The sequence below is a fragment of the Macrobrachium rosenbergii genome, chromosome 40, assembly GCF_040412425.1.
Source record: "Macrobrachium rosenbergii isolate ZJJX-2024 chromosome 40, ASM4041242v1, whole genome shotgun sequence".
NCBI classification, from domain to species: domain Eukaryota; kingdom Metazoa; phylum Arthropoda; class Malacostraca; order Decapoda; family Palaemonidae; genus Macrobrachium; species Macrobrachium rosenbergii.
The window spans coordinates 31,143,446-31,170,258 of NC_089780.1; the positions used below are offsets into that span (position 1 = coordinate 31,143,446).

Sequence of the window (26,813 nt, forward strand, 5' to 3'; positions counted from 1 at the left end):
GCCACCCGTGCGCCGGGGTAGAGCAGGTCCCTCAACTTGGCATCGAGGACGTAGGGCTTCCCCGACGGAACATTCCTGCCAAACCCAGCCACCCAGGCCCGGAGGGATTCCAAGGCAGACTTCTTGGAAGACTCGTCCGCCTGTAAGAAAACCAGCAATTAGCTAAGAACGAAAAAACAGTCCGGGAACCCGTAAACAATATACAATATGAGGAGCGTAAAACGGAGGAAGACTGTCACTTACCGACTCATCCTGGACAGTTTGCAGAAGGCGAAGCAAACCTCACAACCATCAGGGTGCCAAACAACCAGGTCATCCAGTCGGACCGCACAACCAGCGTGGGTCCGGCACACCACGTGACCGTAGGGTTGTTGGAGTGAAGCAGTACACCCGGCTCCTCACAGCGAACAGTCTGTAAGTAGAAAAGTACATGAACCCACCACTCTAAGCAATCTAAAGCTGGCAAGGCCGGGAAATTCGACTACAACCGGAATACTCCGGCGGAGAAGAACTCCCTTATCATAAACTAGGCCAATAAGCTCTAAAATACACAGAGTGGAAGGTAAAAGTTTTCCAGACCCGGAATACTCCGGGAATGAAAGGAATGAGACAACAAGAACTCAACCATAAGGGCTGCCAGTAAAATAACGGGCGGAGCCCGGGTGTAGAACCGGACTCAATTATATATATAAATGAGGAGAGTACTCCGTTAGATAAACACACTTATCTAAATATGTATATTCAAAACAATAACATTAAACAAGTGACGGTACAAGGGTAAATACTCCGGAGACCGGAGGATCCGCTCCTCTTATATAATATAAATCCTTTCTCACTTACTTCCCGCTGGAGAAACAAGGTGGGCAAGATGCTCTCAATATGTTCATAACATAAGCCGGAGCAAATATATATTACCCTAGCCAAGTAAACCGACGGGGAGAAAAGAAGTGTGGGATAGAGTGTCAACACGTTAGGAGCTAACGAACCACCAACACCAACACAGCGATGCTAGGGACTGTATGGGAGGAGCGAATCCCTCTACCAAATGGAGGAGTCCCTGAACTCGGAGAAAACGCCATCTAGCGTCACCCCACGAGTAGAGCAAGGCTGGAGGGGTGGAGGGGGGGAGGGGTGGAGTAGGGGGAGAGAGGTAGGCTACCAGGAAGGGAACAGGAGACAGGGAGAAAAATCACCCGCTCAACTGCACACCACACCACTCCAAGAATAATGAAACTTGGGAGGGTGGCCTACTACTGCTGGAAGCTACACAGCCCGATGCCCGACTCCTTCCTAGGCGAAGCCTAATAGGGACCTAACCTAGTATAGGCTAGGAAAATGGAAGGAGGCGGAGAGGGAGGAGGAAGCAACAGGAGAGAAATTTTGTGCCGAGAACCAACCGGGATCGAGAAGGGGGGCAAGGAGGCGACTAGCCTAGAGGAAACACATCCAAAGAACTCTATTCCCCCAAAGGAAGGAAGAGAACTAAGGGGCTCACTCTGCCCACCAAAAATGACCCGGGGGAAACAGCAACCAAAACTCCCTCAACCTGATGATCTCCACACCAAGGGCAAGGGGATGGAAGCAAAACAAGCCTACTCCACAAAATAACCATCACACATAAAAATGGGAACAAAAATGTGCTCAATAGGGTGCGTAGCCTACCTCGGGAAGCGGTTAGATCTGAGGCTGCCGCCACCCACGAGGTAAACAACAAAAACAATGAATAAAAAAAAAATAAAAAGAGAGCACCATCTCCAAGAATAAAATAATTAGCCTAATACAGACCAAAAATAATAAGGAACCCAACCTGGGGGTTACCTGGATGGGGCATCACCTCACAAAGGCCGACAGGCCAATGAAACGTAATTTCAGAAAAAAAAGGGGGAGCCACATGCAGGGAACCCACCAGGATGGGAACCATGGGGCAAAAAATCATCTATAACGACAAGGAGACAACCCCAACAGAAAAGAACTGATGGGGTCGCCTCTATGGTCGACATGGCTGGCGGAGGGACTTTGTGGCGTCATAATAAGATCTCAATATTTATGAAAAGACGAGACCATAACAGCCAAAAAATAGAACAAAACCCCACAAGAAGATGGTACTTAACTTGGAGATGGTAAAGCTGCTCGATGACATGGCGAAAGATGAAAATAAATCAAAAAAAGGGCACGAGCACACAAAAGGAAAAGGTGCAATCACGTGCTAGAAAATGGAATGAGGTAGGTGGCGCTGGTGTCGCCGTCCTGGCGGGGTGTTGAGTGTAGGGGCTGTAACGGCTCACCGCTCTGTTCGGGGTTTTGATAAGGAGAGATCTTTCGAGTATGTTTCGTGGTAGTGGTATTTCACTCACCCTTCCTTATACCGACGTCTTCCTAGAAGACGCTCGACTGGGGTAGTAACCCCAGCTTTCCTGAAAGCTCTTTTTCTCTGGTATATCTAGCATTTTTATACCTAGAAATTCGTGCTGTAATGGAATTTCACCGGTTGACACGGGACTGGACTCAGAAAACACAGATTTGAGTAACCATGAAAGAAGGGTGCATGTGCATTGAGCACTTAGTCTATTATAAGGCAAAAACAGATGAATGTCGTGAGTAAATTATTAGAAAAATTCCAAATTGATAATACAAAAAAGAGTAAAACTTAGTGACAGTTATAAAAAATATTTTCAATAGTTATATTATACAATGGAACGTAAATGGTCTACAGACCAGATTACACCTAGAGAAATATGTGAGTTATTAAAAGAATATGAACCAATGATATTATGTTTGCAACATGTCAACAAAACAATATTAAATGATAGGTAAATATACCTTAGCATCTGCATCAAGAGAGGAAGAGGGAAATTTAGGTACTGCTATATATGTACATAACAAAGGGATTTTGAAGAAGGAATCAAAAATCTATTTCTGGGTGAAGGCCTGTGTCACTCAGTGAAATGTCCCTATACAGCACACATTTCTAGGTATAAGTATTGCTAGATATACCAGAGAAAAAGCCAATAGGATGCCAGAGTTACTACCTCTGGTAGGGATGATACATCCTTATAGGATGTCGGTATGTCATCTAGGAGCGAGTGGGGCCACTACCACAGACACTTAACCCAATAGACTCTTCCTCTCCAAAACCCCCTCTGCCTAAGAGGTGCCGATACAACGGTCCCACCACCAGCTACCACTAATTTACCCACAATGCACCATCCCGAAATAGCACCCAAGCTTTTTGGCTAGTTCCAAGGTGGGAAATATAGAGAGAGAAATGCCTTTGAGTTCACTCCAGCGACACAGGCCTTCACCCAGAAATATTTTTTTCCTTTGTCAAAATCCCTTTTCTGAGCTTGCCCTGTGTCGCTGAGTGAAATAGTAGCAGAGAATGACCAAAGAAGCTTGTAAATTTAAAAGGATTAATTGTATTAAGGAGAAAATAAAAATTTTATTTTAAATATGCTTTTACTAATCCAAAATAGCAAATGTGAATATAAATATGTACAAAAGGGCTATAACTACCTTAATTAATGCAAAACAATGAAGTTACAATATTAAGATTAATAAGTAAACTAGTAACTATCACCTAGAATAACGAGATTTGGTGAAAACTTAACAACAAAGGTGATAAAACAAAGCCAGGAATGGATTGTGAAGCAACCCAAACTCCGACAACAAGATAGGAAGGACGGGGGTACAAGCGAGGCAGGTAGGTGAGAGGTACCAATTGGTAGGCCAAATAAAAAACAATACAATTACATATTACAAATCACAAATTATAAATAATAAAATAATATAATATTAGGCTGACTCTGGGGAAACAATGTTCCCTGCAGCGACAGCAGAAAACTTCAGAGCCTCCAAGGATTTAAGGTAGTGACGTTTAAAGACTCTAGGGATTTCAGCCTGTATATTTCTTAATTTCCTCAAAATTCATATGTTGGAAATAATTAACTGAGGTGGCTACAGCCGGATATCATGGACTTGGGGATTGAATCCGGATTGGCTTGTTTAATAAAATAAAGTATTTGTTGTCTAATGCCATTCAAGGAGATAGTTCCACCATTTTCTCTAACAAAAAGTGGACCTGAAGACCTCTGAGAGGTCCTTTCCAGGTAGGCTTTTAATGTAACCACCGGACATAAAGAGGGATCTTCTGGAAGAGGTATTATCTTCCAGGAGACCACCTAATTAGAGGGTCTTCATTCTTGGCTAAAAACATTTGGTCTGGAGAGAGTAGCACCTCTCCTGATGGGAGTTTGAAATCTACATGATCCCAACTCTCTAGAAAGGGCTGATAGTTCAGAGATTCTAGCTCCTGAAGCCAGGCTAATCAAAACAAAGTTTTTTCTAAGAAGAGTCGAAATAAGGGCAAGATTCATTATTTGTGTCTGAGGCTAATTTTAAAACGTCATTTAAAAAACCAAGAAACCGTTTTAGGATGGGAAGTTGGTCTAAGACGGGCACAAGCTTTAGGAATAGATGAAAAATATGAGTCCGTCAGATCAACATTCCCCCCATAGGAATACTTTCTTTAAGGCAGATTTAGTTGTAGTAATGGTACTAGCTGCCAGACCTTTGTCAAAAAGGGCTTTAAAAAATGAGATTGTAAGATTTGTAGTCATAGTATGAACGTCTGACTCTTTCAGAAAGTTAGCAAGTTTTTAACTGCTGAATCATACTGACAGAAGAGTAGACTCTCTCTTATCTGATTCCAAAAACATTGTGTTTTGAGGATCAACATTAGCATTTTTCTGAGCCGTAAACTTCATGAAATCCATAAAGTTAGGGCATTCAGCATTCCTGAGGAAGCTGACACAGTCTGAGTTTGTACTACTTGGGTTAACATTGGATGAGGAATTTGCAAGGCTCTGAGTTTCAGCTCTAACAGAAGGGGGAAACCAATTGCTCTTCGGCCAGTTGGGGGCTACTAAGGCTATTTGACCTTTGAATGACCTGAGTTTGTGTAAAACTTTCCACAGAAGATTTACTGGAGGAAACAGATAGACTTTCTGCCATCTGTTCCAGTCTATTGACATTGCGTCCGTCAGAGCGTAAGCCGAGGGTCCAGGTTCGGAGCTATATAACATGGGGGTTTGTGATTTGATTCTGTGGCAAACAGGTCCACCTGAAGCCCTGGAATCTGTTGGCAAATCCAATTGAAGGATTTCTTGTCCAGAGACCATTCCGATTCCAGGGAGTCGTTCTTGACAGAGAATCTGCAATCACGTTCCTCACTCCTGACAGATGTGTGGCTGACAAGTGCCAAATGGTTTTTCATTGCTAATGAAAAGATTGCTATCATTACATGATTTATGTGACTTGTCTTGGAACCTCCCTGTTCAGACAATGAACTATCACTGCACTGTCCAGGATTAATCTGACATGTATGTTCCTGGCCAGACGTAAAGCGTTTCAGAGTCAAGAAAACTGCCATTGCTTCCAGAATGTTTATGTGGAAGTGACGAAAGTGGCTCGACCAGAGTCCTTGAACTTTTTGTATTGTGAGTAACCTCCCCAACCGGTCAGAGATGCGTCGTGTGTGGACGATCAGGGCTGGAGGGGGAAATTGTAAATGGAATCGATTTGGAAAGACTTTTGGCCGTTGTCCAGGGGCAGTAAGTCTTTTCTTTAAGATTGAGGTATGAGGGAGACTTTGTCTCTGAATTTGCAATTGGCTCAACTCCGCCACACTCGATTTATGTCCTTCAGTTTTGCTTTGAGGAGAAGGTCTGTTACGGACGCAAACTGAAGGGAACCCAGGATTCTTTCTTGAGTGCGACTAAAGAGGCTCGTTTGCACTTGAGAAACTGTCTTGTTGCTTTGGTTATCTCTTTTGCATTTTGCTGGGGAATTGAAAGTTTGTGGGTACTTAAGTCCCACTGAATGCCCAGCCACTGAAATTTGTCTCCACTGGGGTTAGACGAGATTTCTTTGTGTTTATATGAAAACCCAGATACTCTAGGAACTGAATGACTAACTTGGTCGACTTCCGACATTCGGAGTCGCTGGAAGCCCAGATTAGCCAATCGTCCAGATAAGCCACGACCTTGATGCTGCTTGAGATCTCAGTTCCTGCACCACGGCTTCTCCCAATTTGGTGAAGATCCTGGGTGCTATGTTTAGTCCGAAAGGCATTACTCTGAACGAGTAAGCCTGTCTTCCCAGTCTGAACCCCAGATAAAGGGAGAAGTTTCTTGCTATTGGGACATGATAATCAAAGGTGTCTGCAAGATCTATAGAGGTGGTGACGGCCCCATGGGGAAGTAAGGTCCGCATTTTGAGAGACGGTCAACATACAGAACCTGTCACATTGAATGTAAGAGTTTAGAGTTGATAGGTCTAAAATCACTCTTCTCTTGTCTGAGTCTTTCTTTGGCACGCTGAATAAGCGTCCTTGAAATTTTAGATGTCTGACTTTCTTTATTGCCTTCTTTAAAAGAAGGTCTTCTGCATAGTCTAACAGATCCGGTGTTGGAGTCTGATAGAACCTGACAAGTGGAGGGGGTCCCTGTACCCAACTCCACCCTAGGCCCTTTGAAATAATACTGTGGGCCCATGGACTGAATGTCCAATGGTCCTTGAAGAGGCGCAATCTCCCACCTACCTGGGGATGCTCATTTAGTGGAGGGCTTTACTGTCTCTGGCTCCTCTTGAGACTCTACCACAAGAGATTGGAGCCTGGGACTGGGTCTAGATCTGAAGCTTCCCTTACCTCTGTTGCCCCTGAACTGGCGGTAGCTCTGAAAAGTCTGAGACTCATAGGTAGGGTTAAAGGCCGGAGAATAGGTTGTTGAACCAGCGGGATGGTGAGCCGGTTGGTTCAATAAAACAAAGTGTGGATGTCCTTTTGAGGTGGAAGGCTGGGCAATTTGGCCAACTGGGACTGCCTGAACAATTGTCTGGGTCTGGGGTGCCTTGTAAGGATGGAACCTCCAGACCTCTTTCTGCCTTTTGGTTTGGGGCCCCGAAAATTCTGACGACTTCCTCTTAAAGGGAGTCCCCAACGGATCCGGAGATTTTGATTGGCCCTTGAGGCCTCACTGATCACCGAGTTGACCATGTCCTCGGGAAATAGGTTGGTCCCCAGACAGAGGATTTTATGAGCTTGTTTGGCTCGTGGACGGATGGTAGCGTCAGCCAGAACAAATTTTCGGCAGTTCCTCCTTGCCACTAATGAAGTCAAACAAATCACTCTGGAAAGAGGCCAGAAGTGATTTGGTCAGGATCCTGAACAGAGGTTCATCCCTACATACAGCAGACGTCAACTCCTCGAGGTGACGGAATTGATAGACCTGCTGAGAGGGTGTTGAGCCTCATACTCAGCTTTGATCAAGGACTCCGGAAGCCTGGGTAATTGCTCACTGAAAAGATTTAAGGAGCGCACTCCAATCTAGCTTACCCACTGTAAAGGTTTCCGGGCTCCAGTCCAGCATTCCAAGTCTGCTGGGAAGAGAAGAGAAGAGGTAGGCTCCATCTCACGAAGCTGTGGCATAGGCTTCTCCTCTGTTCCGGCCTGAAGGGTTAACTCCGCCACTTTAGAGGTGCAAGGAGTTGGGACATCCTCATTTACGATGAACATTGTAAATCGACCTTTATGAGGGGTCAATCTAGTGTTCAAACACTCCCAGTCAGATAGGATCCTAACCCATGCCGTTGTCTGCGCTTGGTCCCTAGGAAAGATCACTGTTTCTTTGGGAACCTTATCTTCCCTTACCAGGGTTTCTCGGAAAGCCGAGCATACCCAGGAAAGGGAAAAACAAGATCTGCCGGGAAGAACTCGTAATCTTCCACAGGCGGGTGCCACAACCTTCGATGGTTAATTTACCATTGTTGGAGGGGGCATTAAAAGCGAGACGAAAAGGGTTACAATCCTCATAAGCTGGCAGCTTAGAGGCGTCTGGGATGGCATAGGCCTGTTGCTGAACCGGACCTGAACTAACCAGTCCGAGACAAGATCGCGAGACATTGCCTCGAACTGAGTGATGACCTGTTCAGAAAGCATCCTCCTCATTGACTCGCAAAAGCTTCAGGGTCGAAGTCAGGTTTTTAAACCTGCTCGAATTTTGTTCTCGACCCCTTAGAAGGGGAGTAGCTTTCCTGGCGGAAGTCGAAGGTTTGGGAGTCAATGATACCTTTGGCGGAGCTAGTTACAGATGGGGTTTTTAGGGGTTTAGACAACTTAGGTAGAGTCTTCGTCTTCATAGAGGACTTCACCTTGGGGATCACCGACCCCCGAACAGGTCCCCAAGGTGGAGCTCTTAGAGAATCCTTGAAAGGATGAAGACAAAGACATGCTGTGAACTGAAAGACAGTGGATTAACTGGTCTACATGCCTCACTTACATCCCTACCTTCCTCTAGGTCGATGGCCATCGGTTCGACGTCTAGGTTGATGTTGGCCACTTCTCGGCCACTTCACCGCCAAAACAGCTCCTGATCTTCTGGTGAGACCTGGGTCTCAAGCCTAATCTTGTTGATCAGGGTTCTTAGGGCTTCAATATGGCTGCAGAGGCCCTAGCATTAGGGTATAAAATATTGCAGATATCCTCTGCCAGCACATAAGGATGCCCTGACCAACGTTGCGACCAAAGCCGCCAACCCAGATCTTCAAGTCGCCAGAGACGGATTTTTGATATGGGACCAGGGACCTGTTAATCGAATACCATGTCAATATAAGGATAGATAAAGATATTACTTATGTCAAATATAAACAAAACTGTTTGAAATAACTGTGTTAAATAGCTCAATTGAAGGTTAACGTCGAATCATCAACCACATCTGAATAGACATTCTTTATAAAATGATGACGAAATTAGCACCGTCTGGGTGCAAAAACAGGTGGTCGTCGACCTCGACTGCACAACCAGCATGCGACCTGCATGCTATTGTGGACAGGGTTGCTGCAATACAGTTACAGCCTGGTTCCTGGCAATGCACCACCTAACAAAAATTGATACATGAGTATCTAAAATAATCCGGCGGCATGGCTAAACTAGTAAAACTTAAAGTAAAAATATTCTTCTCCAATATGGAGTTGAGAACTGTGGATATCCGGAACTCTCCAATGGAAATCTAAAACAGGTGGGCCAAACCTGAGTCAGATCACGCTGGAACAGCAAATCGGTGACGCGCGAGCGCCAGAAAAATTAACCATACACACAGAAATCAACAACTGGGGAGGACTAGTCGCCTAGAGCGAAGGTTCGGGATGAATCACCGAACATCGATGACAGAAACTACAGAAATAATAATAACATTAATATAAACAATATTCATTCCGGCTCCTCTACAGTTGTGTTTAAACAATCAACGACGCTCAAGCAAAAAGTCTTATTAAGAACCAAAGGAGCTAACGATAGCTGCGGAACGAGTCCGGATGACGGAATGGTAGGGAAGCAGGAGCAGAAAACAAAATTACAATTACTACTAAGAAAATTCTTGTTGATTCCTCTTAAAAATGCCGCTACAGTAAACAAAAAGGCAACGACGCTCAAGCACAAATTTTCTACTGAAGCTAAAAGAATTAATAGATAGCGCCGGAACAAGTCCGGATGGCGGAACGGGAATTAAAAGCGGGAGTGAATAAAATTAACAACAGGTCACCCATAGGTTGGAGCAAAATTTACCAAAAAAATGTCATCTCAACCTAAGGGCAAATGAGCTAAGCTCTAAAATGCCCCAAGGGAGAGCCAAGACAATAGAGACTGATATAAAAGGGGGTTGAAAAAATGCAAAAAAATAAACATTGTTTATATCGCCTAGCCTAACCTCCTGAAGACATCTCCTGGATATGTAGGCTAGGGCTCGCAAAAAAATAACAAACGAGAAAGATTGTTTACGCCAAACCCCACCTTCCGAGATGAAAAATCAACTGTCAGGAGGAAGGGCCTGCACTCAAACTTAACGAAGGCCACCAAAGAAAACTGTACCTAAATTAGGCCTATAAGCCAAAGAAGGAAGGAAGACTAAAAGCCAACTTAGCCTACCTTCCAAGAATCGGCAAAGCCAAACTGGTCAGGTAGGCTAACAAACACCACCCAAAACAGACTCAAGAACTGATACACAATTAAATGAAATGGTATAACAACACATTTAACAAATGTACCTAAAAATGCATAAAGGAAAGCTAGGCTAGCCCAACTTTCAACTTCTAAAATATAAAAATAATAGCCGATCGCGTGAGATCGAGCAAAAATTGAAACTATCATTAACAGAACGTAGTAATTTAATATTCAATCGTCTTGGACGTCAAAGAAGGCATTCAAATAATAAGGCTGTGGGTAGCTGCATCATAACGAACATAAATGGCAATGCACGATCAGGCAAAAATAATAAACGGGACTTATATTCCTGTTTGATCGAGTCCCAAAACATTCAAAATTGAATACTCATCTTGGAAGAAGATGCGCCTTGATCAACTGAAGCCATCAGGAAGAGTGAAATGATCTGTAAAGGAAATTAAAGATGCAAATGTAGCACCACAAAAACCAACGTGTTGTTTATTAGAGCGTGCTGAAAAAAGCGGATGGTGCATTGTGGGTAGAATTAGTAGTAAAAGCGGTGGTGGGACCATTGTATCGGCACCTCTTAGGCAGAGGGTTTTGGAGAGGAAGAGTCTATTGGGTTAAGTGTCTGTGGTAGTGGCCCCACTCGCTCCTAGATGACATACCGACATCATATAAGGATGTATCAACCAGAGGTAGTAACTCTGGCATCCTATTGGCTTTTTTTTCTTTATATCTAGCATTACTTATACCTAGAAATGTGTGCTGTAAGGGACATTTCAGAAGCAACGACACAGGCAAGCCCAGAAAAGTATGTTATGACAAAATACCTGTAAATTTTACTGATCTGCAAACTCTCTCGAGTATTAGAATACGAATAAAAAACGATAATTATGTAATTCATAATTTGTACAATCAACCTAATAAAAATTATGACGTTGACAAAATCAAAGAATTACTTAATAATACTAAGGAACCAACGTTAATAGTAGGTGATTTTAATGCCCACAACCCAATGTGGGACTGTAATTCATTACAAGAATCAAATAGAGCAGGAATTACAATAGAGGAATTCATAGATTCATATGACATGTGCTGTATAAATGATGACTGAAATCAGCACATATTTTTCTAAAACACATGGAACATATTCCTCAATTGACCTAACTCTATGTACAGCAGACATAGTAGACAGATTGGACTGGAATACTTGTAGATGACTTGCATACAAGTGATCATTTCCCCATATTAATTTCTTTATTACAAAATAACCCCACCAAACATGCCCTCGATATAACATTTATAAAGCAGATTGGGAACAATATGAATTAACACAGGAATATCCCACCAATTGAATATTTGAAAGACCATAATGAAACTAATAAATTTCTTGTTGATTTCATTACAAATGCTGCTGATAAAGCAATACCAAAATCCAAATCTCATCCGACAAAACACAGTCCCATGGTGGTCTGAAAAACTAACAGAATTAATAAAAATAAAACACCAATTGGAAGACGACTAAATAATTTGAATAGAAAATTCAGTAAATTAAACAAAACGTTACCAATATTAGAAGGAACCTTACAAAAACTGACTATATTATTATTAGAAATTGATACATTAAAACCTCACAATAAAATATCTGCAAAGTTTAAAAAGAAGTAATACAAGGAAGAATCATTTCATGGAAAAAATATGTATCAGATCTCTCTAAAAATACTCCCATACAAAAAATATGGGAAAAATTCAGGAAAATAAATGGTACCCATGTTAAACCACCTAGACATGCCATATAAAAGATGGAAAAGAATACTTGATCCTAAAGAAATTAGTAATGTAATAGAGTGAAAATTTAGCAAAAGTAAGTAGCAACAAAAATTTAGATGAGCATTTCTGCACAAAGAAAAATAGTATAGAATTAATAACAATAAATTTTGAAACAGTAGAAGATATATATTATAATAGAAAATTTAGTATGGAAGAGTTAGAATTTGCTCTGTTTAACAGCAATAAATCTGCCCCTGGAGGTGACAATATTTGTTTTGAAATGATATGCCATTTAGCACCTTTGGCAAAGACATACTTTTAGAGTTTTATAACCACTTATGGCTTAGAAATTTATTTCCTGATGAATGGCGAATAAAAAGCTATAATTGTTCCAATCCCCAAACCTGGAAAAGATCCCAGTAATGTGAAGCAATTACAGACCAATTTTTTAACAAGTTGTTTGTGCAAATTACTAGAAAATGGTAAATGCTTGACTAACATGGCACATTGAGAAAATAAAATTTTAACTCCCACTCAGTTGAGGTCACAGTGTAACAGATCTACATTAGGTTCTCTGTAGCTTAGAAGACCATATACTTTACGAGGTTTTGAACGAAAACAAATTACTGTAGCTGTCTTTTTGATATTGAAAAAGCATATGACACTACATGGAGGTATGCTATATTAAAAACGTTTTACAAAACAACAACATCTGTGGACATTTACCTGACAGGTTTATACAAAACTTTTTGACAAATCGCAGTTTTCAGGTGAGAATTGATGATGTTCTGTCTAGAACATTTCCTCTAGAAAATGGTGTTCCACAGGAAGCGTCCTTAGTGGCACACTGTTTACGTTAGCAATTAATGATATCAGTAAAAATCTATCTACTGGTATTAAAAGTAACCTGTATATGGATGATTTTGCCATATATTATTCAGCATCTCGAATAAAACATGCAGAACGAATCATTAATAAAAGCATAGTAAAAATAGATGAATGGGCTTTATCTGTAGGCTTTAAATTTTCCATAGATAAAACTCAAGCAATCATGTTTTATAAAAACAAAAAATGGAAAAAAGGAGAAGAAATAGACTTAAAAATCAGAAACCATAGTATACCAATTGGCCAAACAGCAAAATTTTTAGGATTAGTATTTGATACTCACATGAACTGGAAAGCCCACATAACATACATGAAATCAAAATGTAAAGAGCATTAAACCTAATTAAAAACTGTCGAACACTACTTGGGGAGCCGATAGACATACCCTTACTTTATTGTATAAAGCAACAGTGCTGTCTATCGTTGATTATGGAAGTGAAATATATGGCTCGGCATCAGGAGGCAACGCTGAAAACGGTAGACCCAATTCATAATGAGGGTCTTAGAATATGTTCAGGAGCTTTTTCGATCATCACCAACATCTTCTTTACAAGTTGAATGTGGTGAACTACCTCTGTCTCTCCATAGAGAGCTAGTAACGATGAAGAGTGCTCTGAGAATTCAGACAAATGATTCTCCAACCAAAAATTATTTGGATTAAGAGATGTGTTTATAAACAATCATCCACCTTCTTTCCCAATTAGGGCTAGAAGATTGTTTGAGTCACTAAGTATGTATATACAGTTGCCTGTAATGTTAAAATTGCCTCCTCCTTGGACTGTGACTAAAATGAGAATTTGTACACACTTGAAATATTTATCAAAAAATCATTCATATACTCCAGAATACCAAAGACAACATGCAGTAGAGCATATAATCCGAAAAGGTCCACATTACGCAATATACACTGACGGATCTAAATCTGTACGGAGTGGGATATGCTGTGGTATCCCAAAACAAAACGTATCAGTTCTCTTTCCCAGACAAAGCCTCTGTATTTACAGCTGAGTTATGTGCAATAGTATCGGCCATAAAAATAATTAGAGAAGTCTCATATGATAATTTTGTAATTTATAGCGACTCCAGAAGTGCTATAGAAGCTATTCAAAGCTATAATCCCAAAAATAATATTGTACAACATATAAAGTTCTCACTCCATAAATTGTATAATAAGGGAAAAAATATTGAAATATGTTGGATCCCTGCCCATGTAGGGATTAAGGGAAATGAAGAGGCTGATAAAGCAGCTAAAGAAGCGGTCCACATGACAAGAACAAATGTAGACATCCCTATCAGTGACTATGCAAAATATATAAAAATAGTCATTGTGAAAAAATGGCAAAAATATATGGAACGAAGAACCTGAAAAATAATAATTTGTTCATGAGACTTACCTGCCAGATATATATATAGCTGTATTCTCTGAAGTCCGACAGAATTTTCAAAACATGGACACACGCAGTGGCCAAGCAGGTGGTTAGTACCCATGCCCGATTGCTGGGAGGCTGGTATCAGGAACCATTCCCATTTTCTATTCAGATTTTTCTCTGTCGCCGGACTGTCAACACCTGTTGTCAGTTCCTCCGCCATTTGGATTTTGGAAATTTGTTGTCACTTAAGTATTTTGGTTGTTTTTTGGTATTCAACTGGATCTGTGACTTGGCATACGCTCTTTGTAAATTTTATGATTTTTTGATTTTAAATTTTGACTTTTCTTATAATTAAGATGTCTTACCTCTAGCTATTGAGTCTGTAGCTTGGTGAATGTAAGGTGAGGCTATCGAAGACTTTGATAGTTCCTCACGTTTTTATGTATGATATGTAAGGGTGTTCAATGCTCTATGATAATCGGTAATGAATGTGTGGGATTGTCTGAGGGTGAGTGGAAGAATATGAAGCCTATATGCTTAAATTGGAGCGTGATAGGCTGAGGAAATCTTCCTCCTAGAGTGCATCCTTAGATGGACAGTCAGGTTTTCTCCTACTAGTAACCCTGTAGTAAATTTTAGTACTAACCCTGTAGTTTGTTGCTGCAGAAGGTAATTCCCTGGCTCGTGTGGAGTCAATGCGTGCTCTTGAAACTAAAGTGAATGCAATTCAAACGCATAGTGTTAGTGCTAGTGCCCTAGTGTTGTGGAGGGGCGTCAGATCGGCCCTATAATGCCTCTAGGCCTGGACCTCTGTCGAACTCCCAGGACCAGGGAGGGGGCATGTCGAAAGCCGCATGAGGGTTAGGGGGCTTCCCACCGGTCTGGCGTTCCCCTCGGCAGGTCCTGATGACGCTACCCAGGCTGCCAGGGATCGTGCTCAGGCACGCATCCTGAAGGATTGCTTCTCGTCCTCCGAACACCCCTCCCGCCTAAGGGGGTTGGAGCTCGGTTGGACTCTCGCCCTCTTAAGAGAAGCTTAGAGGAGAGGACGCTTCACGTCCTCTTCCTCTAGACGTTTGTACTCTTCCCGAAAGTTGCGTGGATATTCCTCTGCAGAAGAGAATAAAGTGTTTTTCGAATGATCATTTAGACTACTCGACCCCCTGTCGCTAAGGAGAAGTCAGGGCTAGAGCTTCTTCCCTGTGGAAGGAAGTATACGTCTCTCGCCCCTTTTCCTTCTCTCAGGTTCAGCCAGAGGGAGAGAGAGTGGCTTCTCCAACGCTGTAAGATTTTGTTGGGTTTGCAACAACAGCTGGATGCTCTCATGAACCTTTCAAGATTCGAATCTGCCTGTTAAGAGGTACAGACTTTCACCTTCGTCTCCTGCTTCATCGAATATCATCTGCTAGATGTTTTGGGGCTTCTGTCGTCGTCTAGAGAGAGTGTTTAGTGGCTTTCTATTCGTCTTCCCGAGTTGAGGTGTTGGCCTTTTCTCTTGTCTCACGCCAGAGCGCGTCTTGCTATTCGCGGCGCTCTCACGCTTCACGCGCCTCACCTTGGCGCCGGGCGCGCTTCTAGCCATGACGCCGCGGCGCCACGCTGTGACTCTCTTCTAGTACTTGCCACGGAGCCTCGTGCGTCAGTCACGCCATGACGCCCGCTCGCTTCGCCGTATAGCTTCAAGTCTTGTGTTGACACCGCTCCAGTTGTTCATCATGTCGCACAACTACCGCTTCAACATCTGATGTCCTTCTTAATTTAGCCAGTACTTGCTTCAGCAGTACATATACTAAAATTGGAACGATACAGAGAAGATTAGCATGGCTCTGCGGAAAGGATGACACGCTAATCGTGAAGAGTTCCACAATTTTTATGTTTACTATACGTAACTCTAGTTGATAAACTTCTTCGTTCGCGGGAGTTCCCGCCACGTGATCGGGCGAATCGGAACTACTTTCACCACTCACTCAAGACCCGCCAGCTGCGGAAGAACATCCTCTTTCGTCACAGCTTTTGTATGAAGAGAAACTTCTTTCGTCTTCTTCTTCCTCTGATTATCAGACTCTGGCTTTTTCTTAAGGATCTGTTTCCTGAGACTTTTCAACCTTCAGGGCTCTCCTCTCTCTCCACCTTCGCAGTTGTCTTTGTCTTAGGGGAGCGTTTGACGAAAAAATCGGAAATCAAATTTTCTGGGATATTTTATATATGGCATCATACATATCCTGACTATCTTCTCAGAAAGTTTTATTTAAAAGTTCGCCACAGTTAGGAGTTATAAACAAAACAGTAACCCTATCATAGTCAAATTACATTTTTCATATAATGTAATGATATTGTCAGTATATCGGTGGTAATTTCCTTTTAGCTATGAAATAATAATATCTAATGCGATCTATGGCAACCTGTGGACATAGTGCGCATCAGCGAAAGACAGGAATGCCGCAGGGCAGTCAGTGGCAGTCAGTCAGTAGCAGCTCAGAGCTTGACTAAGTAAACGTCTTGGCGCTGCCCAACCTCAGCCGTGTTTTGACACTCGCTTCATTTAGCTTCATTTAGCGAAGTTATATTACTTTGCAGGTCTATTTTTTTGGCTTTTCATTATGTCATAAAAACATCAAACTGTGTAACAGCAAGCAAATAAATACACAGAGAAGCAAAAATATCGTTTTTCTCAAAACTAAAGTTATCGACATTCAAACTGCATCTCCTTCATAACGATTGCACCGATCTCAATGATACAAAAAGTAAATGAAAGCTAAATGTTTGCATAACAAAGGGGCTTCCATGGGAAGCAACACGACAGACCCGCACCACGAGAGAGAGTTTTTTCCCGAAGGAATGTCACTTCAAGAGAGGTAGCAAGTGACTCCTTTCATCTCCAGACTCCCTTTGCAACCAGGCTTCATTTTGCACAAGCCTGGAAAGAGTGAGGGGGCAGACGTTTGGTCCCTCCTACTGTTAGAGAGAGGTTACTTGATTCCCTTCCTGTCTCCTCCTCTTTTGTTTTTGTTTCCCAACTGCCTTCCTGTCAAACAGAAAATTGTTTGACCTGCTCGAACAGATGTTCGAGCGGAGAGCAGTGGAACAGGTCTTGGACTCGGTGTTCCCGGGATTTTACTGCAGATTGTTTCTAGTCCCAAAACTTTCAGTAGGCTGGAGACCCGTCTTGGACGTCAACAGGTCGAACAACTTGGTCCGGAAGGAAAAGTTCAAGATGGAGACCTCGCAGTCAATACTAGGAGCCCTTCATCCCGGGATTGGATGGTATCTTTGGATCTCCAAGATACTTATCTTCACGCCCCAATTCATCCACGTTCGATGAAGTATCTCAGGTTGTCTTGGGGACTAGGCGTACCAGTTCAGGGCTCTCTGCTTTGGACTCTGCACAACGACCATACCACGTTGAAAACACCGCTTCTCGTCCGATCAGCGAAGTTAAGCAACGTTGGGTCTGGTCAGTACTTTGGATGGTTGACCGCCTGGGAACACCAGATGCTGTTGGCGTCACATTTTGCTCCGCCCAGGGGGTGTTTACACGTCTCATGAAAAACGTTGCGATGCAGTTGCATCTGTCGCCACGTCAGGATCTCACTCTACTTGGACGACTGGTTGATTCGAGGCGCCGTCGGCGAAGGTATCTGGAGGACCTTCAGTTGACTCTGCAACTCGTGAAGTCCCTGGGACTTCTGGTCTGTGGAGAAGTCGCAGCTGATCCCCTCACTGTCCATTGTGTCTGGGAATTCAGATCTATTCAGCGGCTTTTATAGCGTCTCCGTCCGCAACGCAAGAACGGCAACTTCTATGTACGCCTCAGAAAAGTCTGCATCAACGGCCTTCTTGGAAAAAGGAAACATGCTAGGTGAAGGAAGGAATGAGTCTGCTGGGGACCATTTCCTCGCTGGAGAAGTTTGTTTTCTGGGAGTCTGCATCTCAGGCCTCTTCAGTTCTTTTTTGTTGGAGAACTGGCAAAGCAAGGAAGACTTGAAAGAGGAATTGAGAATTCTTCCTTATATAAAGAGGATCTGTGGTGGTGGCTCGATCCAACGGAATTGCAGAAAGGATCTCCCTCAAGCTTCTGAACCCCAACCTAGTGTTGTTTTTCCGACGTGGTCGTCAACAGGTTGGGGGCAACACTAGAGGAGAGGAAGTGTTAGGAACCTGGAGAGAGGAACAGGTGTCCTGGCACATCGACTTCAAAGATTTGGCGGCTATCTTTTAGCTCGCCAATTCTTCGAGGTCCAAGTTTGCAATCGTGTAGTTCTAGCAAACTCGGACAATACTACTTGTTCCCTGTTCAGCCTTGCAAGAGAGATTATTCTTTGAGCCTATGCTCGCAACATTTCGATTCTCACAAGTTTTGTTGCAGAGGTCGAAAATGTTCGAGCAGACCTGCTCTGTTGGCGCCATCAACTCCTGCCGAAGGAATGGACCCTTCATCAGGAGGTTTGCCAAGATTTTTGGAAATTTTGGGGTCGCCATCTTGTGGATATTTTCACGACCTCAAGAACAGCGAGGCTCCTCTATAAAGCTCATCTGTACTCGACCCTGGGGCAGTTTGCGATAGTTGCTCTTCCCTGGGATTGGACGGGAATAGATGTTTACGCCTTTTTCCCCGTTCTAAATTCTGGGAGAAGTCATACGCAAGTTCGCGGCCTCACAAGGGACGAGGATGACTCTCATCCCCACGTTTTGGCCTTGAACCACTGGTTCTCGGAGTTTCTCTTCTGGTTGGTAGACGTTCCGAGGACCCTTCCTATGAGAGCAGACCTGCTCATACAAACCCACTTCACGAGATATCTTTGAATCTCCCGCCTGAACCTGACTGCTTTCAGACTATCGAAACTTGGTCAGAGCGAAGGGGTTTTTCTGGCCAGGTGGCACGGGCCATCACTAGAGCCAGAAGTTCTTCATCTAAAGGATATATCTAGCGAAGTGAGCAACCTTCAAAGGTTGGTGTAGAAAGAAGGGCTTTTCCTCTTCCTCTATCACTGTGAGCCAGGTTTGGATTTTCTCCTTTACTTAAGAGAAAAACTCGATATAGCAGTTCCGACTATCAAGTGTTATCGGAGCATGCTTTCGATTGTATTCAGACACAGAGGATTAGCTTTGTCTGACAATAAGGACCTCCACGATCTTACAAAGCTCTTTCAAGACGTCCAAGGTTCCTCAGCTGATTTCCCCTGCTTGGAACTTGGACGTAATGCTCAAGTTTTTGATGTTTAGTCCTTTTGAGCCTCTCCACTCTGCATCTCTTAAGGATGTTACTCAGAAAACGGCATTTCGGCTCTGGGCGAAGAGAGTGAGAGAAGTTCGAGGCCGTCATGTGGGCTTCAAGGAACACAATGCTGTCTATTCTTTAAGCCCTAAGTTCTTGGCTAAGAATGATAGGTCTTCTAACCCTTGGCCTAGACACTTTGAAATTAAAGGTTTAGCAGACCTTATTGGACAGGAACCTGAGGGAGTTCTATGTCCAGTTAGAGCTCTCAAGTACTACCTTAAAAGAACACAGGACACTCGTGGTCCATTGGATGTTTTATGGTGTTCTGTGAGGCAACCAGTTAAACCTATGTCGAAGAATGCACTGGCATTCTTCATTAGGGACGTCATTAAGGACGTACACTCTAGTTGTGACGACTCCAACTTCAAGTTGTTGAGAGTTAACGCTCACGAGGTGAGGGCAGTTGCTACCTCCATGGCGTTCAAGAAAAATATGGTACTCAGTGACATTTTTAGTGCCACATTTTGGCGAAGTCAATTCGGTGTTTGCCTCACACTCTTGGCAAGATGTTTAGGTAGCATACGAAATTGCTTTTCGCTGGGACCATACATTGCTGCTTCAGCAACCTTGGGGACAAGGGGTAACTCTGATCCTATCCCCTTTTAATTGTGTTTTTATGGTTGTTGGGTCGACTACTGGAGGCAGTCTTCCAATCCTTTGCAAACTAACGCTTTAGGTGTTGGTTAGGTGGTTAGTAATGCTCTTTTGTCCTCTTTGTATGGTCTATGATCTAGTCACATTGTGGTCACGCCCCGTTGACAGATCATCTAGAAGTCGCCAGCTATATAGGTCACTACCTCGCTGGGGTCTCTAGTAAAGCAGAAGCAGACTAGAGTGACAGTAACCACTCAGTCAGCTACGCTATCAGATAAGGAACCAAAATAATTTTACCAATAATTGGTTTTTTCCTATTTCTTGGCTGTCTCTACCCCCTCCAAAGGTGGTATTCAGCTATATATATATCTGGCAGGTAAGTCTCATGAACAAAATGATATTTTAATGATAAAATAAAGTTTGTTCATACTTACCTGGCAGATATATATATTTATATTGCCCTCCTCCTCCCCTCAGGAGACAGTGGCGTTAGAAAATCTGAATAGAAAATGGGAATGGTTCCTGATACCCGCCTCCCAGCGGCGGGAATGGGTACTAACCACCTGACCGGCCACTGTGTGCCGCGAAATTTGAAATTCTGTCGGACTTCGGAGAATACAGCTATATATATATCTGCCAGGTAAGTATGAACAAACTTTATTTTATCATTAAAATATCATTTTAAAACAGATAAAATCCAGTGTTGGAAAATTAATTGCGTCATATTTACAAGCAAAATGTAATTCTTCCATGAAAGTTCAAATAGGCCAATTTCATTTATACATAAACACTTAATGAACAGTCCAAGTGGCCCTCTTTTAAAAATGCCCAGATTGCGATCTGATAAAGTTAAATTATACTGTTGAATGTCAAAAAAATTTTGAAAAGCGATTATCAAATTTTGGAAATAGACCGATAGAAGAAATCAAGTCAGAATCTTCAACGTTCATAAAACAAACCCATTTTAATGTTCATGAGATAGTTGCAAATTAATTGGAAAAATATAAAGAAAAACAATCAATCAGTATAATGAATTTTTAAAACAAGTAAATTTTATGATTTTACTTTAATTTATTTTAAATTTTAATATACCTTTTAGTGAGTATGTATGAAAAATCATGAGTTTAAATATTTATTTTGTGATTCCAGTATGAAAGTGTATGCCTTTTACAGCTTTTAATTTCATTTTCATTTTCGTTTATCATCATTGACAAGTGACCTGTTAGGTCCCAGTGCTGGCTTCTAGCCTAGACTTGTCATTCCATCTTCATCCTACCACTGCCAGCCCTATGAGAGCTGATGGTCAGCTCAGTGGTCTGGTTAAACTTTTTTAATAATAATAATAATAATTTTATTTATTACTACTTTGTCTATCACTTCTGCCATTTCACTAAATTTTGTGTATTGTATTATTTTCTTTGAGATTCTTGCAGGACAGAGGCTGTTTGGTTTGGTTGTGATATTTGTAAAAGTGAATAATCATTAGATGACACTCATTTACTCTTCTATCTAAGTTGGATATGAAAAATAAAAAGATAGGGTGATTTTAAGGAGTTTACTGTGATTGACTCTTTTTTAATAGCTGCCACTGTATTTTACTTCTTACTGATATGAGTCAAGTTAAATGTTGAGTCATTTTCTGTTTTTAGCCTCTTCATTGACTGCATGCAGTCATTTTTGTGTTTTAACTCACTGATATGGTCTGAGGATGCAGGCAGAATCCTTTTGGTGTGGGGCAAAAGCTCAGATATTAGGTGACTTTGATTGTTATTGGATGTTATTGGATGATGAATATATAAAATACACAAAATAGAAATGACAAAAAATAAGACATAAGATGGATGGTATTCTTCTTGTACCCAAATATTGTTTGAGAGGTAAATTTTTTACCGTATTATGATACAGTATCTCATTTTGGTGTTTTATCTCTCATCAAATTTATGGAAGGTTTGAGTAATAGACGGTATTATGATTCCTAGTTAATTTTTTGTAGTAATCATTTATATTATGAATATATATTTTATTATATGAACAGATTGAGTGAGCAGACAGCATTCTGGATTTTTGTTCTGAACTTGAAGCTTTTGTCTTGGTGGGAACTCATGTGTCAGTGAGGTTTTAGATATCCCATTATATTATAAGTGTTTGTGCTTTTACCCCCTATGGCACCTGTAGTCTCATCATTCTGCATCTTTTGCTCAGGATTTTATTGACAAAATCTTTGTACAAAAAAATCCAGCTGTGTAAAAGGAAACTAGTAATATTTTCCTGTTCAAAGTGTAAAAAACATTTATTTGGTTTCTAGCCTATGAATTGTATGTATATTCTTTGTTTCAGGAAGCTCTTCTGATGGCAGTACCTCCGCCCCTCCACCATCTCCAGCAACCCCTCCAGCTCATGTTAGTCCAGTGTCTGTTAGGGGAAGTGAGCAAACAGTGCCAATATCAGCTAATTCTTCAATAACACAAAATCCCACACATGGTCCACCAGCACACCCTAATGTGAGCAGTTGCAAAGCAACATTTCCTGGTGTGAGGCCGCTTTCACCCCCTGTTCGTCCACCACACCCAAATGCCATGGGTCTCCCCCCAATTCCGCCTGCAAGCCTTTCACCTGCATCTAACCTTAGTTTTCCATCACCATGTCTTCCTGTTGGTCCTCCTGTTTCCTCAGCACCTTCTTCTCTTCCTCCAGCACCACCCAGTCCTCATGTGACAATGCTAGCCCCATCTGCTAACAATCAGACGTCACCTGTCTCAGTTTCTGTCACAACCACCACATCTAATGCTAGCCCCGGAGGCCAAGTCTGGAATGTTCCTTCTGCTGTTACTGTGAATAGTAGCAGCTCATCTGTGCCAACTAGTAGCAACATCGTTATTTCTGCAAATAATGTTTCATCGTCTAACGCTGTCAATAATGCAGGCCCAATGTATAATTGGCAGGCTACAATGACGACGGTCAAAGAACGGTGAGTACATGTAATTGTTTTGTTATAAAAGAATCTTTATGACACACTGTAGCATCGTATGCTGTAGTGATATTTTCAAAACAAATATAGAAGTCACCTTTGCTGAATGTGCCATTGATTCAGATGTTGAAATTTTCTTAATGGCTGAGGTGTGTTGTATCTGATAGTAGTATTAGTGCAACATTCATTTTTGTGTCTATAGCTGGACAGGTTTGATCAAGGAATCACTTATGTAATTTAAATTTTCAAATGCAGTCTTACAGTCTTGGCTTGGCAGTAAGAGATGTTAAACGCCCCCTCCTTGTAATTGTATTTGGTTTAATTGATTTGGAGTAGTAATGCATTATATGTTGACTTGAACTTTGGGGTTCCAATTGCATAACATTCTCAGGGAGACAGCTCCACAGTCCAACAGTGTGAGGGATAAAGGACCTCTGGAACTGAGAAGTTTGACAGCAAAGTACATTTACTGCAAATTGGTGCTGCTGTTCAGCAAATCTGGTTGCTCTTGGCAAGAAAAGAGGATTAGGGGTCAGTTGTGAATGTGAAAGATCTCTGTTAAAGTACAACTTTTGAAAAATTAACAAACAAGAGACCATCCATCAATGGTCCAAGTCATAACTGCTAGTGTTAGGAAACAGAAACCTACCACCATGAATCACTCCATCTAAAAGAGATAAATCTCCAGCAGAAGCAGACATCCACACTGGCAAACAATATTCTAGTAAAGGAAGAACAAATGATCTAAGACAGGTTGCACTGATTTTATCACTGTTATAAGTGTATTAGCCCTACATACAATACCTAACTTTTGTGCGGCATTAGCTGACACTTTCATTAGGTGTTTCTCAAAAGTAAGACATGAGTCATTACACCAAGTATAGTTAAAGCTTTAGACTCATTCAGCAGAGTCCCATCCACTTGAAGTGGAGGATGGGGTGGAAAATTTGTACGAGATCTACTAATCAATAGTGTTTTAATTTTTGGGGGGTTCAGCCTCATACCCCACCAACTATACCATTCACAAATCTGCTCCATGTCACAATCGAGACAAGGGCAGCTTCATTTCTCATAAGTAGAGACTTGAATACACCCACAAGCGTTGCACCGTCAGTATACTGAACAGTCTTTTTTGTATAAGTAACTTACCAAGTAATTACATTGCTATTAGTTTCACTTGCTCAGCAGCTAAAATTTTGAAATTCGTGGGTCGCACTGTTTTGTTTTGGGTAGGTGACTTGCCCTGCCCACTTTCGGGGAAAGAGAGGAACAACTTAGCAAAAGAGCTTAAATTTGTTTCTGCCGGCTGATGGCTGTACTGTACACCAGTTATTTGTAGCAGCTTTATTTTGGAATTCATTATTTTTCCGATTGTCCTTTCGTCAGTTGGTGAAGTACTCTTGTATTGGTAGCCTTGCGGCACACTCACTGTTAGTTTTTCTTTTTTTTTTTGAAACATTATTAATTGAATTTATTACTTTTTTATTGATTGTGACTTTTAGTTGACTTGTTTTTGCTTCATGTTGTCAGACTCAAGTTCAACTAGCTGCAATACTTGTTCGACTAAAGAATATATGATTCACATACGATTTGCGAGGACTCTAGGGGACAGGTATGTTCAGTTGATTTGAGATGTAAGGAGTGTTTAGACTGGAACAGTAAGAATTGGAAGACTTGGAGGTCCCATTTGAATAAACTGGCTAGGGATAAAAGAGGAAGGCAACTGGTAGACAGATATTAAGTTTTTAGCTAGCCAGGAATCTCCTAATTCTAATGTTAATGTTGATGTTGATGTTCCTGTGATTTCTGTGAATCCTGTTCCCAGTTCTCCATCTGTGCCACCCTCTCCTTTACCTGGCTGTCTCGCGTCCGAACCCAACCCCATTGCCAGCCTCGAGTTGAAGATTGATAAAAGGTTTAAATTAATACTGGAATCCATAGTCCAGATAGCATCATCAGTGAAAGTCCTAATGGACAAAAAGAATGATTCGGAGCTCCCAGTAGCACTTAGTGTTAGTAAAGTGTTGGTGGAGGAGATGGCTGCTCGTCTGGCCAATTCTCCTAGACAAAGGTCAGTGGCATACTCCTCTAAACCTGGGGGAGTCAAACTGGTAGCCTAAGGGAGGTTGGTAGGGTTTGCCCACAGATAGTTGTCCCTCGGTTGAACCTGTTGCCAAATCCCAGGTTGCAGCCAAGCACCACTGGAAAGGCGTATCTTTGGATGTGCATCATCTTTCATCAAGTTTGGAAGAGTCTGGTCTCAAATGCCAGTGGCGCTTTGTGGACGAATCTCATCCTCTGAAAAGGTGTGTGGCGGATGTGTCGTGTTCTCCTTCAGTGCTTTGTAAAAGATAGAAGGAGCCTGTGCATAGCCCTCATCCATCCTGTAGTCATTGGGACAGTCCAGAGCATTTTTCTTCAGTGCCCCCCCTTGGTGGAGAGTCAGAGTTCAGCTCCCAAACGCTCTGTTTCTTGTAAGCCCTCCTCATCTTCCAATGTGTCTTTTCCTGAGCGGCCTCCAGTGCCTGGGGTCCCTCTGGTGCTCAAGCTCCCTGCAGTTCCTGAAGTTTCCTTGGGGGTCAGGCTCCCGGTATCGTCCAAGCTCCCATCTTCTCTTGAGCCTCATAGACCGCCTGAGTGCCCCTTGATGTCCGAATGTTCAGTGGCGCCTGTATCTCCAGCGGTTACAGAGCATCCAGTGGCGCCTGAACACCCATCTTCGACCGATCGTCTAGTTTCTGCTGTTGGCCTCTCAACTCCGTCTTCTTTGGTTGGGGTTCCAGCATTTCAGTGCCAGCGTCCCCTTCTGCACAGCTGACTCCTCTCCTTAAGACTAATCCTGCTACTAGTTTTCAGGCTGTGGACCTTATTCAAAGTAAGCTTGGCAGTATTTTGAGCTTACTCAAGAAGGTCCCATTGGCTCCTCAACCTCTAGATTTGTCCTTGTCTCCAGTATCCTCTGCTGAGGAGGATGATGTACTAGTTCAGGATGCTCGCCCATCAGCTTATGAATCTTTATTGAGATATCTCATTGTTATCTTTCTGAGTTTCTTTTCTCCAACAGCCCCGTCTTTGCCTGCTTCTGCTTTTGTAATGGAGTCTCAGACTACTGAATCTGCAAAGTTGCCCAAGTTGATGTTTTCTTCATCAGTGAAGAAAATCTTGAGTGAAGTTGATGGATGGCTAGCGGAGAAGAGGGATCAAGGAAGAGCCATCTTCAGTTTTCCCCTTCCAGATTTTCTAATATGAGATATTTGTCTTATGCCATGGGGAAAGCTTCTTCCCTGGGAGTTGCTGCCTCCTCCCAGGGTGACTTCTCCTGGTTAATAGACTTGCCCCAAAGGTCTGCGTTTTCTTCAGCGAAGATTATGTTCAACACTTTAGAGTTAGCTCATCTTCCTAAAAACTTGTTAAAAGTTTTCGAAGTTTTGAGCTTCCTTAACCCTTAAACGCTGAGCCTCTATTTACAAAAGTGTCTGCCATATGCCGGCGGCGTTCAGGAGTTAGCGCCGAAGCGGGAAAAAAGTTTTTTAAAAAAATCACAGCACACTTAGTTTTTAAGATTAAGAGTTCATTTTTGGCTCCTTTTTTTTGTCATTGCCTGAAGTTTAGTATGCAACCATCAGAAATGAAAAAAATATCATTATCATATATAAATATTGAAATATATGACAGTGCAAAAAAAAATTAAATATATTGTATACAAATCGCGCTGTGAGCAAAACGGTTAAAGCTAATGAGTTATTTTTTTTTGTATTGTACACTAAATTGCGATGATTTTGGTATATAACAAATTGTAAAACGATCAGAGCAACACAGCGAAAATATTATCACGAAATGATGCATGAATGAATTCGGACGTAAAAAAAGTTTTTTACAAAAATTCACCACACAAATTGAAATATTAAAAAAGTTTTTTTAAAAAAATGAAGGTAGTTGATTGAATATTAC

General features: G+C 42.0%; 1 protein-coding gene, 1 non-coding gene and 1 pseudogene across 7 annotated transcripts in view; all 3 read left to right on the plus strand.

The window, feature by feature from the left end:
* LOC136826313 (BTB/POZ domain-containing protein 1-like) overlaps positions 1–26,813 on the plus strand; it is a 531,599-nt gene that overhangs the window by 348,009 nt on the left and 156,777 nt on the right. For all 6 annotated transcript variants that reach the window (XM_067083546.1, XM_067083547.1, XM_067083544.1 and 3 more), the window contains exon 4: positions 22,232–22,862. In XM_067083546.1, the coding sequence (XP_066939647.1) occupies positions 22,232–22,862 (631 nt within the window). The remainder of the gene's footprint in view (positions 1–22,231; positions 22,863–26,813) is intronic.
* On the plus strand, positions 15,788–15,893 carry LOC136826396 (U6 spliceosomal RNA). Its single transcript, XR_010849599.1, has one exon. It is a non-coding gene; the product is annotated as a U6 spliceosomal RNA (small nuclear RNA).
* On the plus strand, positions 17,407–17,526 carry LOC136826388 (5S ribosomal RNA; annotated as a pseudogene).